General features: G+C 47.3%; 1 protein-coding gene across 1 annotated transcript; it reads right to left on the reverse strand.

Moving 5' to 3' along the window:
- Positions 1–1884: 1884 nt before the first annotated feature.
- On the reverse strand, positions 1885–12658 carry LOC125996055 (serpin B6-like). Its single transcript, XM_049765018.1, has 6 exons — positions 12494–12658; positions 11188–11328; positions 10115–10232; positions 3810–3952; positions 2976–3131; positions 1885–2360 (listed from the first exon to the last, which is right to left on the reverse strand). The coding sequence occupies exons 1-6, from the start codon at positions 12656–12658 to the stop codon at positions 1956–1958; spliced, it is 1128 nt and encodes a 375-aa protein (XP_049620975.1). The 3' UTR covers positions 1885–1955.
- Between the last annotated feature and the right edge of the window lie 2905 nt (positions 12659–15563).

Below are 15563 nucleotides of genomic sequence, written 5' to 3' on the forward strand. Positions count from 1 at the left end.
GAAACCTAACTCTTCTGTTTCAGAAGCAGAAGTTTGGGGAGCACAAGAAATCGCCAACCCTGCCCTTGAAGTAGAAGGAGACTTAGGTCTGCCTGTGCCTCCTACACCTGCCAGGAGAGCAAAAAAAGAAAAAAAAAAAAAAAAAAGCCATAAGGATTCAGGAGAGACAATGCCAGCCCGAGTTTGACCAGCGGGCAGTTCAGGGCTAGAAAACGCTAACCATTGAGTGCTTCCTCCAGCCTCACATCGAAGATCTTGGCACCAAAGTGGGTCAATCTTGGCAGTGCCAGGTGATGAGATGCACTCACTGGGAATGGGGCAATTAGAGTTTCTCCTAGTGAGAAGGGGCTGGTGGCACAGAGGTTGAACTCAACACCAAGGATGTTTAGGGCCTCTGTCTCAACATCGAACTGCCTTTGGCCAGAATTCTGGGAGGACTGTTGTCAGATGCAATCTATGCAGCAGTGAAGTAAACACGAGGACAAGAATTCTTTATCTTAAAGGCTATGGCCATATGTGTTCACCAGTCCAACTCCACAGATCTTCCAAGTTGTGAAGCCTGAGGCCAATCACACAACTCTGACAACCCATAATTTTACTACTGATATGCCTTGACAGCGAGTGACCCCAGAGCACAAAGCCAGGAGTAAGGCAGTTGGAAATACACCAAATTAGACTTGAATTGGTCACAGAAGCCACCAGAGCTCAACCAACACAACAATCACAGGAGCCCAAAAGAGAAACCTTTACACCAAGGCTCAACACACCATTGCAAGACCTAACAGGCTTCAGGAGGTTGGGAAAATGATAGCTGAGAGACACAACAATCTTTTTTTTTTTTTTTTTTTTTGGTTTTTGGGCCACACCCGGTAACGCTCAGGGGTTACTCCTGGCTATGCGCTCAGAAGTCGCTCTTGGCTTGGGGGACCATATGGGACGCCGGGGGATCGAACCGCGGTCCGTCTCCTAGGCTAGCGCAGGTAAGGCAGGCACCTTACCTCCAGCGCCACCGCCCGGCCCCTAACAATCTTGCAAGAAGAAGACTCAGCCTTGGACAAGGACATTCTTAAAAAATTAGAGCCTGCCAGAAATTAAACCATCTGTGTTAAAGGAAAACACACACAACTGGCAACACAGGACTTTACAACACTGCTCAGTAGTGAGGATTGAACACAGGCGAGTCTGAGTCCCTGTCAACGATCTTCCTGGCCCTTCAGAGCTCTACGTGCTGAGCATAACTCATCCTAGTGATAGAAGCTGCAACTATTTCCTCATCTCGTTTTTCCTTATTTTGTTCCTTGTTTGGTTTTTGTTTTTGCGCCACACCCTGCAGTGCTCTGGGAATACTGCTTTTGACTCAGAAAACATTCCTTGTATGCTCAGGGACCCTGCAGAAATTCGGGGATTGAACCCAGCCCTCGCCTCTGTGCTGTTGCTCAGGCTCCAAGTGGTACTTGTTAGCCAGAGTATTTATATGGACCCAGGATCTCTGTGTGGGAACAGAACTGAATGATTGCTCTTGGTCTGAATTAGCCTGACCACCTCATCTTTTTGGCTAATGTGGAACAATTGGAAAGTTTGGGGCAAGAGCACTTTAGGAGGGATTCTTGAGAACAGCTCCCCACTGTCAGGTCCTGACTGCCTGCCTCAGTCTATTTGGGGCTTACCTGCCCAGCAGTCCTATACCCACTGCCCAGAAGAGTCCTACTTGACCCAATGGAGCTCCAGAACCCCATGCCCTGATGAGGACAGTTCTGGAGAGGACCGTTCCTCTGGGGAAGGAGCCTCTGACCCTCTGGAATGTTCATTTCAGATGCCAGAAAACACACAAAAGCGGGGGTTTGGTTGCAAATGAGGCACTATATTTTTGGGAGATGACTCAAGGTTCCTTATAGAGGGGACAGCAGAGGGGCACAGCTGGCAGGGTTGTGAGCTTTAGGGTCTTGAGGGGCCCCTCAGGGAGAAGAAAAGCGACCACAGAAGAGGATGTTTTGGGTCCGGAGGTCCTGGATGAAGAAGAGGAAGGGGTGGTCGGCGCAGAAGCGAGACAGGACCCCAGCGCGGCGAACCCTCACTGTAGCTCCAGTGGCTGCTGCTGCCTCGGTGCCCTCCTCGTTCACCTCCACCAAGGCCTGGTGCACCACCTTGGACAGGCACAGATTCTGCTTGGGCGACATGCCCGAGAAGTCGGCTGCAGCCTGGTCGAAGGCCAGGGTCACACCCAGCTTTCTCAGGACGACCTCCAGGTCATGGTTTTCCTCCAGCTTAAACCGGGGGAGCAGCACCTCCACATCCTCTTCGTTCATCATGTCCATTCGCGTCCACTGCTTGAACTTCTCGTAGGTGAGATTGTCCTCCACCTGAAGGATAGAGGGAGATGGGCAGTTATTGTGAGTTCTGCACTGGGACACAGGCCTGGGGACTCCAGGAGGCACCTCCGAGCACTGTGGGCTGAGTCAGGGGGCATCAAAGGCATAGGGAAGGCCGACATGGGGCAGAGTTGTGGCCTATGGGGCGAGACTAAGCTGCTATGGGGAGTAGCTATTATGAAGATGGTAGGGGTTAATAGCGGAGAAGGACAGGGCTAATACAGGGTGGGCAGGGTTATGATAAAGTGGGCATGGCTATGCTGTAGAGGGTGTTATGAGAGCTGAGGTGGGCAGGGCACAGGCATGGAGGGGCAGGGCATAGTCTTTTTGGCAGTGTGAGAACTTGGAGGGGCAGAGCTAGGGCATGCCATGGAAGAGGCAGGGTATTTGCATATGGAGGCAGGATGTGGGCATGGAGGAGCAGGGCATAAAGGCAATGGGCAAAATGAGGGTGTGTTGGGTCATGCAAGTGGGTAGAGGGGCAAGACATATGCATAGAGGGTGGGGTAAAGCAGTGAAGGACAGGGCAAAGATCTCAAGGGAAGAAGAAAACCATGGCCCCTGCTAGGAATGGAGCCATCACAATCACAGTCCCTTTGTCCTCACCTTTTTCAGGTCCCTGTCCTCGTCCGGGAGCAAGATGATCATGTTCACCTCTTCGCCCTCATAGGGCAGCACCAGGATATTACTGTAGATCTCTCTGATGTAGGTCATTTTAAAGGTGGCTGACTGGTACATCATCGGCACTGGCTTGCTCACATCCTGGAGAGACAAGGAGGAACCATGGAGTGGTGCCCTAGGCTTCCAGTGACAGCAAGAGAGAACAGACCAGATGTTCTGGAACATTGTCAAGTTCAGAAACACCCCCACCTCCATCACCCCCAATTTGGAGCTCAAAATGGACACCTTAGGTTGTAGGTGAGCTCAGTCAAGAAATGTGGAGTATCCAGGTCCTCTCTTTACACAGCTGATTCTCATGGGAACCTCGGAACCTCCTGCCTATTAAACACCACCATAGGCAGGTGGAACCTGGGCCTGGACCAAAGGTGGAAGCCCTAGGCCTTATAGGATGAAGGAACCACCTTTGAGGTCCCAACATCAATTGAGGGGAACAGAACATCCCTGAGGCCACCAAGGGAGGGAGGGAGGGAGGAAGGGAGGGCAGGTCCAGCAGGCCCACTAAGGGGGGCATTTATAACCCACGCCCTTGGGGCCAGAGTAATAGCACAGCAGTATGGCATGTGCCTTGCATGCAGATGACCCAGGACAGACCTGGGTTTGATTCCCAGAGTCCCATATGGTCCCCCAGCTAGGCGTCATTTCTGAGCACAGAGACAGGAGTAATCCCTGAGCATCACTGGGTGTAGTACAAAAGAAACCAAAAGATAAATAAATAATAAATAAAACCCATGCTCTTGGACAGAGATCCACAGGCTTCACCTTGTTGACTTTGAAGGGCATTTCCTCAGTGTTTTCCTTCTTAAACCGACTCTCCCAATGTCCTTTGAAGTAGATGGCATTGGCCAAAACCAGCGCAGTTTCTGAGTTAACCATACCAGGCTTCAGGAGCTCGGTAATCTTCCCTGCAAGGAAGAAAGCTTAGCTCAAGGCAATTCCTGATGAGAGACCCAGGGAACACCCCACACGTAACAAGGACACAGCCTATAACACCATGTAAAGGGCTCTGTGTCATGAAAATAGTCGCCAAAGGGACCAAAGCCACGTGCAGAGAGTGGGTTCTTGCCTTGCACCTGAGTTCAATGGGCAAAGAGATCATTTCTATCCTGTCCCTCAATTCCACACTGAAAATGTACAGGGAAAATCCCTAGCATGTAAGAGGTAAGATGTTGGGCGTGGATTGCAAAGAAATGATTTTTAATGAAGAACATTCAAGCAGTGAGAAGGCAAATCCCAGACTTCAAGGAATAGCACAATACTTGGCTTGTGAGAGGCACGGAGTTGGGTCCCAGCACAGACCCCCTGGCCCCCAACTGTAAAGAGTTGTTCTTTGGGAGTTGGGTTGATGTTTGGTTAACCCGAAGTTCCCAAAAGAAAAAGGGATATCTTATACCCCTATCCATGGAGGACAGGAAAAGATGGTACATTGACAATTATCTGTGATAAGTAATTCACACAGATTATTGAGCAAATAGCAGGCAAGAAAATTTACACTGCAAGCTGTTCACCAAAAGCCAGTCACTCCAACAAACAGAACCACAAGCCTAGAAGACAGCCCCAGCTCAGCTCTCCTGCCTTCAATTTCTTGAAATCCAAATTCAAGCCCCTCCCCTAAGAGAGGGGAAAATACCAAAAGAAAATGAATGAGATACAAAAAACAAATGAGAAACAAACGGGGTTTATTTGAAAAAGGTCTCAATTTACTTAATATGTCCCCCTTTTTTTTTTTGTTTTGGGGCCACACCCGGTGACGCTCAGGGGTTACTCCTGGCTATGCGCTCAGAAGTCGCTCCTGGCTTGGGGGACCATATGGGACGCCGGGGGATCGAACCGCAGTCCATCCTAGGCTAGCGCAGGCAAGGCAGGCACCTTACCTCTTGCGCCACCGCCCGGCCCCAATATGTCCCCCTTTTTAATTCTCTAGAAAAAATAGTGGACAGTAAGCAATAGGACCCAAAAAGACAAGGAAAAAAATTCCATACGAATAGCAATAATTTGCATAAGTGCATCCAAAAAGAAAAATGTAAAGAAAAGGCATAATAACAGGGTGTTCCTACCCTAAAACTTGAGTCAAGGAACCAACTACAAGCTCCAGAATAATTCATAATTCTCATTATACATTATGTAAAGCTCTCATAAAGCCTTCCTTTGTAGACAAGACAAAGTCAGAGTTTATGGATCTGGAAGAATATGAAAACCCATGAAGCAATTGGAGAATTGCACGGAAATCCATAATGAGAAAACGCAGGAAGAAAGGAAGTCTTTACATCCATACATATAAGGAAGTCCACCAAACAGGTAAGATGCGGTTTATCAGTATGTCCATGACTATAACAGGCATGAAAATATTACTCAAAATACCGAATCATAAATTTACAGTGCATAAGAATTTTTGAAGAGCACTGAAAAAGAAGTTTACATTAAAAAATTTCATTTCATCAGAACTACAGGTCTATTTTCTATTCTGCGAATCAAGCTTAGATAAAATATCTGGAGAATATAAAAGATAAATTTGAATATATGAATATTTCATAGTATTATGATATGAATCAACATGAATAAATGTAAAGGTCCTTTTTCAGGAGATCACTGTAAAGAAAAATGATTATCATAGAAGTTATAAGTTGGGGCCGGAGAGATAGCATGGAGGTAAGGCGTTTGCCTCTCATGCAGGAGGTCATCGGTTCGAATCCCGGCGTCCCATATATGGTCCTCCCGTGCCTGCCAGGAGCAATTTCTGAGCCTGGAGCCAGGAATAACCCCTGAGCACTGCCGGGTGTGACCCAAAAAAACCACAAAAAAAAAAAAAAAAAAAAAAAGAAGTTATAAGTTATAAATAAATGCTATCAAGAAAAACATGACAAAAACTCACTAGGAGAATCACTGCAATAAAATATTTTCTGCAATCAGATCTATGGAAAAAGTCATAGAGTATTAATAGAAACTGCAATAAAGGGGAATAATTAGCTGAAAAAAGTCAAATCATTCCTTGTAAGATTCTGTGAAATATAAAAAATGTAAGCTGCAGAAGATTAGATTGAAGCATCAGAGATTCTTAAACTTTCTGTCAGCAAAGTTAATCCAATGTTGCCTTGAATCATATTTACAATATGATGTACAATGGCCCAAAATAAATTTCACCATGATGCTTTGAAATTGATCACAGAATGTATGTTTTAGTTCTCTCTTTAGACTCGGGGGTTGAATTTTGATAAATTGAAATCTTTTAAAGGAAAATCCACTAAAGTTTTTAATTTGCTTTCCATCAAAAGTAAAGAATTTCAAAGGTATTATCAGCACTGGAGGCAATTTCCATATATATATATATATATATGTGTGTGTGTGTGTGTGTGTGTGTGTGTGTGTGTGTGTGTGTGTGTGTGTGTGTGTTATCTTCAAAAGCATCTCTTTTAGGGGCTGAAGAGATCTGTCGATATAAAACACCTATATGCCAGGTATTGGAGATGACCGAATAATTGAAGAAATAACAAATGGGGTTCTTTTTAAAAGGTCCCAAACTTTACCTGCCAGATAATGGGAAGAGATTTCTCCTGAAAAGTCTGAAAGAGCTCACAGAAGAGCTTCATTAAGAGGCAAGACTGGAAGCTGGAGAAGATAACATGGAGATAAGGCATTTGCCTTTCATGCAGAAGGTTGGTGGTTCGAATCCCGGCATCCCATATGGTCCCCTGAGCCTGCCAGGAGCGATTTCTGAGCATAGAGTCAGGAGGAACCCCTCAGCACTGCCAGATGTGTCCCAAAAACAAAAACAAAAAAAGAGGCAAAAATGATTTGGTTTTCATTTTTGGTATTGGTAGTACTATCGTATCTGGGTCAAAACCAAACAGAAATTGTTTTGAGTCTTGCTTTGATGATAAGTTGAGAAATTTGTTCTAAAAAGGAAACCACAGGGGCCGGGCAGTGGCGCTAGAGGTAAGGTATCTGCCTTGCCTGCGCTAGCCTTGGATAGACCGCAGTTCGATCCCCCGGTGTCCCATATGGTACCCCAAGCCAGGAGCAACTTCTGAGCACATAGCCAGGAGTAACCCCCCCCCCCCTGAGCGTTACCGGGTATGGCCCAAAAACAAAAACAAAAACAAAAAAGAAACCACAGTGAGAAACCACAGTGAGAAATGGTTTATTATTTTATAGATAAACCCATTCTAGAGCTCTTGATAGTTGAGTAAGCATGCCTGTGGGGGACTCTCTAGTCAGGAAAATTAAAATAAATACCTTCTCACCAGATATAAACCTGGAAAGGAAGGATTTTTGAAGTCTATAGAAGAAAAACTTAAATTATTTCATAGCTGCAGGGCTCAAGTGTCTTGAGCTATATAGGGCAGGGTCTCCCTCTAGTATCTGAAAAAGATTAGTCATCTTAGAATTGGAGGTACCTAGTGCTGACTGGACCCCAATTCAAGTCCCCTAAGAGTTTTTGAAAGTCATTCAGCATTTTGAGGTTTTCCTGATGTATAGCGATCTTCTAAGTACAAATAGAAATTTGGTCTAACACAAAACCTAAATATTGGAAGGGTGGCAAAGTCTCAATTTTTTCCATAGCTATTTTTTTTTTTGGTTTTTGGGCCACACCCATTTGACGCTCAGGGATTCCTCCTGGCTATGCTCTCAGAAATCGCCCCTGGCTTGGGGGGGACCATATGGCACACCGGGGGATCGAACCTCGGTCCGTTCTATGCTAGCGCTTGCAAGACAGACACCTTACCTCTAGCGCCACCTTCCCGGCCCTCCATAGCTATTTTTAGTCCTGACACTTATAAACTGTCAATAACAAATGAATACAATTTCTGCAAATCTGTGTGATTATTCATTGAAATGAATATATCATCTGCACATTGAATTATTTTTGCCTGTGGGAACTTATCACGAACAGGATGCAAGATCTTTTCTACAAAGAACTGACATGCTGTTGGGGAATTACACATTTCTTGAGGTAAAACCTTCCACTGATAGCATCTGCCAGGAGAGTTATGATGTAGTCAGGAAAGAAAAGGAGAAGCGTTTTCTATCATCCGGATGTATTGGAATATGGCAAAAGGGGTCCTTGAAATTTATATTACAAGGATCAGTCTTTTGGAATAACTATAGGTGATGGTAAACCAGTCTGTAGTTTTCCCATGGGAAACAAGAATAAATTTACAGCTCTGAGATCCATTAAGAGCCTCCAGTTTCCTGATTTTTTTTTACAGCAAATATAAGGGGATTGCGCTGGGAAAAAGAAGTTTCAATCTGTCCGAGTCTTAACTGTTCACTCACCAATTCCTTTAGCACCTTTAATTTATCAGCTATAAAGAAATACTAATCTGTCCAAACAGGGTTATTGGATTTCTAGTCTATTTTTATCGGTGCATTTCCTAAAACGGCAGTGGCCCCTAAAATTTTTTGTGAGTCTTTGAATTGGTGGAGGGTTCTGGTTCTTATGGAGCTAGGGAACATGAAACACTGCCTTCTACTGTTTGTGAAAGGCATCTCACAAAGATGAGGAAACTGGACCCACATGAGACCTAATTATGGTTCTCTGATTCTCTGGTTCCTCACACACACACACACACACACACACACCATAACTTTTGAAATCAACAGACAGGATTTTAACAACCCACCCACTCCTTCTAGAGAATATGGGGGGCCAGCAAGGTGGCGCTAGAGGTAAGGTGTCTTCCTTGCAAGCGCTAGCCAAGGAAGGTCCGTGGTTCGATACCCCCACGTCCCATATGGTACCCCCAAGCCAGGGGCAATTTCTGAGCTCCTAGCCAGCAGTAACCCCTGAGCATCAAAAGGGTGTGGCCAAAAAAAAAAAAAGAAGAAGAAGAGAATATGGGATTTCCTGGAGAGGCCAATTTTACAGCCAATCCTTTTGACAGATTATGGTCACATCCTCCTGTTGTCCAATAAACCTCTAAAGTTTTTCTTTTCTTCTACCTGCAACATTACCTTTGTTTTTTCCTCATTGAGTCTTGCAAGTAGAGCTATGAATGGATCTTGGAGGGTCCCCAGATCAGTACTTCTAAAACCCCAGATTCTTTTTTTATCCAATTCCCTGGCATGCCATTTGGTGGGAGAAGTAATTGTACAATCCCTTCTCCTTTCGAACCACCGTCCTTCTGCATGCGAGGCAAATGCCTTACCTCCATGCTACCTCTCCAGCCCCAGAACCTGATGATTCTTAACCTGGGCTTTAGGTTGGCATCTGTATAGGACAAAGGGTCTTATTTTCTGCAGTGGAAATAAGAGGTTTACTATTTTTAATCCTTTTACCCTTTATTAGCCAACCAAACAATAAGCTCAGCAGGATGACATTCACCAACATCAAAACTACAGCAACAATCAAGGATATTTTATCGGATGGGAGAGACATTCATGTAATTGTATAATTTCATAGGAAATGAGAACTACAGCCAACCCAATGCCAAAACTGCACAGAAGGCTGAACAAATCTGTAAACAAATCTATATTTAAAAGGTGGTATAATCCATTAAATTAAATATTTCAGCCATTGGAGCATCTTTATGGGGAATTTCCAAAGAAACATGTTACACTCTATTAATGAGGGTTGAGTTTCGGATTGTTCAGGCGCCATTTGTAAACATTAAGTAAATTGAGGTCTTTTTAAAAAATCCACATTGTTTTCTCATTTGTTTTTGTATCTCATTCATTTTCTGTTGCTTTTTTTTCCTTCCTAGGGGAGGGGCTTGAATTTAGATTTCAATAATTTGAAGGCAGAAGAGCTGAGCTGGGGCTGTCATCTAGACTTGTGGTGCTGGTTGTTGGAGCAATTGGCTTGTGGGTGAACAGCTTGCAGTGTAAATTTTCTTGCCTGCTATTTCCTCTTTAATCTGTGTGAATTACTTATTACAAAGAATTGTCAACATACCATCTTTTCCAGTCCTCCCTGGATAGGGGGTATGAAATATCCCTTTCTCTTTTGGGAACTTTGGGATAAACGAACCTCAAACCAACTCTAAAAGAATGTCTCTTTACACCCCACCACCTCAGTCAGTGACAAAGGTAGCCCCTGTAAACATCAAATAAAATAAAAGACATTTCACCTTCTGTCTCCTGGGCAACCCAAGAGTTGATGTGATTCCGGGACTCCTCGGCAGCCTGAGCGAAATCCAGCAGGTCCATCTCGGCTTGGTAAAATTTGAGGCAGGAGTCCTTGAAAGACTGGGGAACAGGCATGAAAGGGACTGCTCCTTCAAGGCCCCCTTATAGATCTGCCATCAACCCACCACTCCAGTGGGGAAAGTGTTTGGGTCAGAGCCATGGCACAGCAGGGAGGGAGGTTGCCTTGACAAGCTCAAACCAGGTTCAACCCCCAGCATCCCCTAGGGTTCTCCCTTCCAAGAAAATTTCTGAGTGTAGTGCCAGCAGTAAGCACTGAACATAGAGGCAAAGATAAATGCTAAGCATGCAGGTTGTGGCCTCAAAAACAAGAATAATTAATTTCAAAAATCAGCTTTGGGGACTGGAGAGATGGCACAGGGATTGAAATATCCTTCTGGACTTGCATGTAGCCATCACCAGTGGTATATACAGCACCAAATATTCCCTGAGTAGGGCAGAATTCCCTAAGTAGGGCAGAATAGCCCAGGTCTTCCCAGGGCCATCCACAGCCTGAGACTCAACTGTGGACCTGGCTGGATGGGAACCACCAGGAGGAGCAACAGGGCCTTGGGAGAACCAAATTAAAGTAGATGAATGAATCTTCTTCTCAAAAACATCCGAAGTATTTTCATGGGCAAAATAATAACAACATACAAACAAACAAAACAGACCAGAGTGATCCCAGAGCACAGAACCAGAAAAAAAAAGCACTGCCTTGAACAATCTCACCATCTTTCACTCCTCTCTCTTTCACACACACACACAAGGGGTATGTCGATGCAAACCACTGATTGAGATGTCTTGCCGTGCTCATGTCTCTATGTCAGGCTGAACAAGGCCAGGCCAGCTCGTGACTTGGCGGGCGCAAAACCCCAGACAGCATCTGACACCAGGTTTCTTGCCCAGGCTCAGGCGTGAGGCATGCCCAGGCATGTGGACTGGCAGCATCACTAACCCTCACCTGCTGCCCCCATCTCTCTTCTCCCTTTCCCAGGGTACACCAAGTAATACTTACGGAGAAGAACTCAACGGTATTGGCTCCAAAAAGGCGGTTGGCCATCTTGAGCTGGTACTGGGCACCCAGATTATTCACGATGCCCATAATTTCCTGGAAGCCCTGGCGCATGTCACCGCTGACCAGGTGTAAACTGAGGGCCTGCATCACATAGGCACAGGTGCCAGTCAGCAGATCTTGGACCCCGACTGCAAACTCCAAGCCTCAAGACCCTGAACCCAAAGCCCACACAGAAGTCCCAACAACACCATCATGGCAGTCCTAGGCAATGTGCTGTGCAGAGTCAGCTGCAGGCCAGGCCATCCCCCATGGCTGGCCCCCATGGCTCTCTCCCAAACTTAGGTGTGCTGTGCTCTAACTTTCCTAATGCCTGATTCATCTTATTTGCTCTGCAAAGCCCTGGTATGAGGGAGTTCACAGAGTCCCCTTAAGGCTCCATGGAAGACATAGAAACCACACAACCTTCTTGTCAGAAAAGGAGGCCCCCCCCCAAATTCTCATGCAGGTATGAGAGCAACTTTCCTGGCTCAGGAGCAACTTCTCTTTCTGGCAACCATATGGGTGTTGATGTATCTGGGGGTGGACCACACGTTCTCCCCCTTACCATGGGGCTGTGTAGCCACTGAAGATCCACAGAAGATGCTGGAATGACCCAGAGTACTGGGAAGGTAGCAGTCTGGAAGTATGGAAGGAGCCAAAGAGCTCCAGAGACAGGGAGAAGGGCGGGGAGTGGAGGGGCAGGGGCAGAAGATGGATGAGAGGGGCCGGAGAGATAGCATGGAGGTAAGGCGTTTGCCTTTCATGCAGGAGGTCATCGGTTCAAATCCCGGCGCCCCATATGGTCCCCTGTGCCCGCCAGGAGCAATTTCTGAAAATGAAGCCAGGAAAAACCCCTGAGCACTGCCGGGTGTGACCCAAAAAAAAAAAAAAAAAAAAAAAAAAAAGAAGATGGATGAGGCTGTCAGCTAATTGTCACTAGCCATGAATCTCCTATGCACACGGAGGCATGAGAAAATGGGAGTCTCCAAAAAAAAATTAAAAAGCCTCAAACACAGAAACAGGGCCCAGCAGCCAGACACAAGCTTGGCCTAGAACATACAGAGCAGACAAAGGCCCCAAAAAAGTGGTGCTAAGTGAGAGGATCTTGGGTGGTGAACACCCTTTTCAGAATGGGGACCTATCCATCCCTCCAAAGATGTGGGGCTCTGCCAGAAGCAGGTTGACTCCATCTCCCAGGGTCAACTCTCATCACTAGCAGGTCATGCCTAAGATAAGGCAACTGCCCACTAAGGCTACAGGCTCATACCTGGGATATCTCCTTCGCCGTGATGCCCCGGGCCCCCATGTAGACCATAGCCAGGGCAGAGGAGATGCTCAGGGGTGAGAGGAATACGTTGTTGCAATTGTTTTCCCCCAGCTTCTTCAGAAGGTCCAGGGCAAAGATGGTATTAGCTTCCAGGACGGCGGCCATGTCTGCAAGCCTACGAGAGTTAGGTAAGATTACACCCTTTTCCTGCCACCCAAGACAAGATGATTCAGTAGCCCAAGGGGTCCCAGTCTCTGAGCTTCTTTGAGAGATTCCCCCGACCCCTAGACAGGATCTCAGCAAGAAAGAAGTAAGGCTTGAGTTGAGATCAAAGATGATCCCTAAAACCTAGAATGGAAACCCCAGCCCTGAGTTTCCTCTTCAGGAATGCCTATTTCAGATGAGCTTCTGGTCACTCATCCATGCTGTCTAAGGCCTGGCATTGCAGCTGAAAGGAAGGAAGCTGGATCCTGCCTGAGCCATTGTACAGAGGGGAGAGAATTTGCATTGCATAATGCCAACCAGGTTCTAACCCTATATCCTATATAGTCTGACCCCAAAGCAGGAATTTCTGAGTGCCAGGAGTAACCCCTGAGCACCACTGGTGTGGCCCAAACAAAACAGAACAGAACAAAACACAGAAAAAACAAGTTGGGGTGCTCCATACACAAACGTGCAAAACTCCTGCTGCCTCTTGTGTGAGAGACCACAACACGTCTTGAAATATAAAAATGGGGTTTGCAGATTTAGAGAGATCTGAATTCAGTGGGCAGGGCACATGACTTGCATGCAACCAACCTGGGGTTTCCATAGGGTCCCTGAGCCCTCACCAGGAGTGATCCCCAAGGGCAGAGCTAAGAGTAACCCCTGAGCACCACCGGGTGTGGCCCCAAAACAAAACAACGCAGTTTATTGGTAGAGGACATGTGTGAGGCCTCAGTTGCATCCCCCACCAATACATAAATCAAATTACGCATGGGATACACACACACACACACACACACACACACACACACACACACAACTCAATCAAAAAACCAGAGTGAAAGCACAGCAGTTAGGACATTTACCTTGCATACAGCTGACCTAGTTTGATCCCCAGCAATCCATACAGACCCATTAGCCTGCCAGGAGTGATTTCTGAGCCAGGAGTAAATGAGTGTTCCCCCCCCCCCATCCTCAAAAAAGAAAGAAAACAAACAAACAAACAAAGGGCCTAAATAGGGATTGGAGAAATGGAACAGTGGGGTAGATGCTGCCCTTGCCCTTGGACAATTAGGGTCCAATCCCTATTACCATAGTCAGTCCCCAAGTCTGGCAAGGACAGATTCCCTGAGCAAGAAGCCAGGATTAAGTCCTGACCAAATTGGGTGTGATATTCCCCCTGTCTCCCCAAATAAATGATGCCTGCAGCTCTACTTTAATCACAGCATGACTCACACCAGCCAAGATTTGGAAAGATCCAAGAACCCAACTCAGCAAGGAAAGAAAAAAAAAGGAAGAGAAACTTCTGCCAGAGCTACAGAAACGAAAGCAAGCATTGGCAGGAAGGACCCACAGGGAAGATAAAGAGAGAAAGGGAATAAATAAAACAAAGTCAGCCAGCCCTGGTTTTACATGAGCCAAGGTAACCAGAGATGGGAGAGGAGGAGAAAGTGGACTGGGTGGAGGGTCCCTGCGGCTCTTTGTTGAGTGGTGTGGAGTATACAATGCACCCCAACAAACGGGATAAAAAATAGTTGCTTCAATGAAACAAAAAATTTAAGTCTTTCATCATAAGCTTAACTCCTGGGCACGGAGAATTTACGAACGCTCTGTTACCTACACCTGTAGCCATGTGTCTTTGTTTCCAAAATATGCATAAATGCAAGACTGCATTTATGCATATATGTCAAACAAGGCAAGACTCTGACAGTTCGCACTCATCAACCAAGCGATCACAAGACAACCCGATGCACACACTTTTCTGCACTGACACCTTCGCCCCAGCTTCACTGTGATTGAGCACAGATCCAGGAGTGACTCCTGAGCTTCATTGGGTGTGGCCCCAAAACAAAAACAAACCCCCAAAGGAAACCTCCAAAGTCTGGCCTGCAATGGTGCCCGGTTGCTTAGCAGGTCGGAGTGACCCTGGAAACAGCTCAGACAGCAGGAGCTTGCTGGGCTCAGGCACCGAACTCGCCTGCCACTGGCTGGGGCTCAGCTCAGCCAGGACACTGACAGCACCTCGAGGCCACGCCCTCGAAAACCACAGGCCACGCCCCCAGGGCCTGGGCCAATCCCGGGCAACAAGACGTGCGCCACGACAACGGAGGCCACGCCCACCCGCGGCCCGCAGTAGCTCGCGGAAGCCACGCCCCCTCCTGCTTAGCCGCGCCCCCGGGACCACGCCCGAGCTAGGCGCCTAACGTTCCGCGGAGGCCACGCCCTCACAAGGCCACGCCCCCTTTCAAAGCCACGCCCTCCCTCCTGGACTTTCTGTTTCCCAGAACAGCTGTTTCTTTTCCTTCTACATGAGGGTCCCCCCTACGCGTTCTAGGGGCGCCCCAGGCTTCTCCTTGGACACTTGGGATCCTCTGAGCACTCCAGGGCACCCCACCTGCTCCAAGCAGCCCTGTCCCCTCGGCCTGCCCCTCCTCACCATTCCCCGCAAGTCCCTTCTGGGATGCACCCTACCTTTCTCCTGCCAGCTCCAGGCCCATCCACCAGCTTAGGGGGACCCCAGGTCCGAGGTTACTCAGGTCACTCCCTCCTAGGCGCTCCAGGCCACCCAGGACCCCCAGACTCGCTGTACCTGGCTGGGGACATTCCCTCCTGGCACAGTCCAAGCCCCCAGCATCCCCAGGATTCCCAGTCCCATCAGGGACAAACCTTCCTCCTGTGCACCCCAAGCCCCCAATTACCCCCAGTTCTCCCAGTTCCCTCCCCTCGGGAATGCACCTTTCTCCTGCACTCTCCGGGCACACCCGCTTGCTCCCAGCACCCCAGTACCCCCGGGTCCTCGGGGACACTCTTCCCTGTGCGGATCCTGGGAGTCCAGTCACCGATGCCCACATCAGAATCCTACCCG

The sequence above is a fragment of the Suncus etruscus genome, chromosome 18 (assembly GCF_024139225.1).
Source record: "Suncus etruscus isolate mSunEtr1 chromosome 18, mSunEtr1.pri.cur, whole genome shotgun sequence".
In the NCBI taxonomy this organism is placed as follows: domain Eukaryota; kingdom Metazoa; phylum Chordata; class Mammalia; order Eulipotyphla; family Soricidae; genus Suncus; species Suncus etruscus.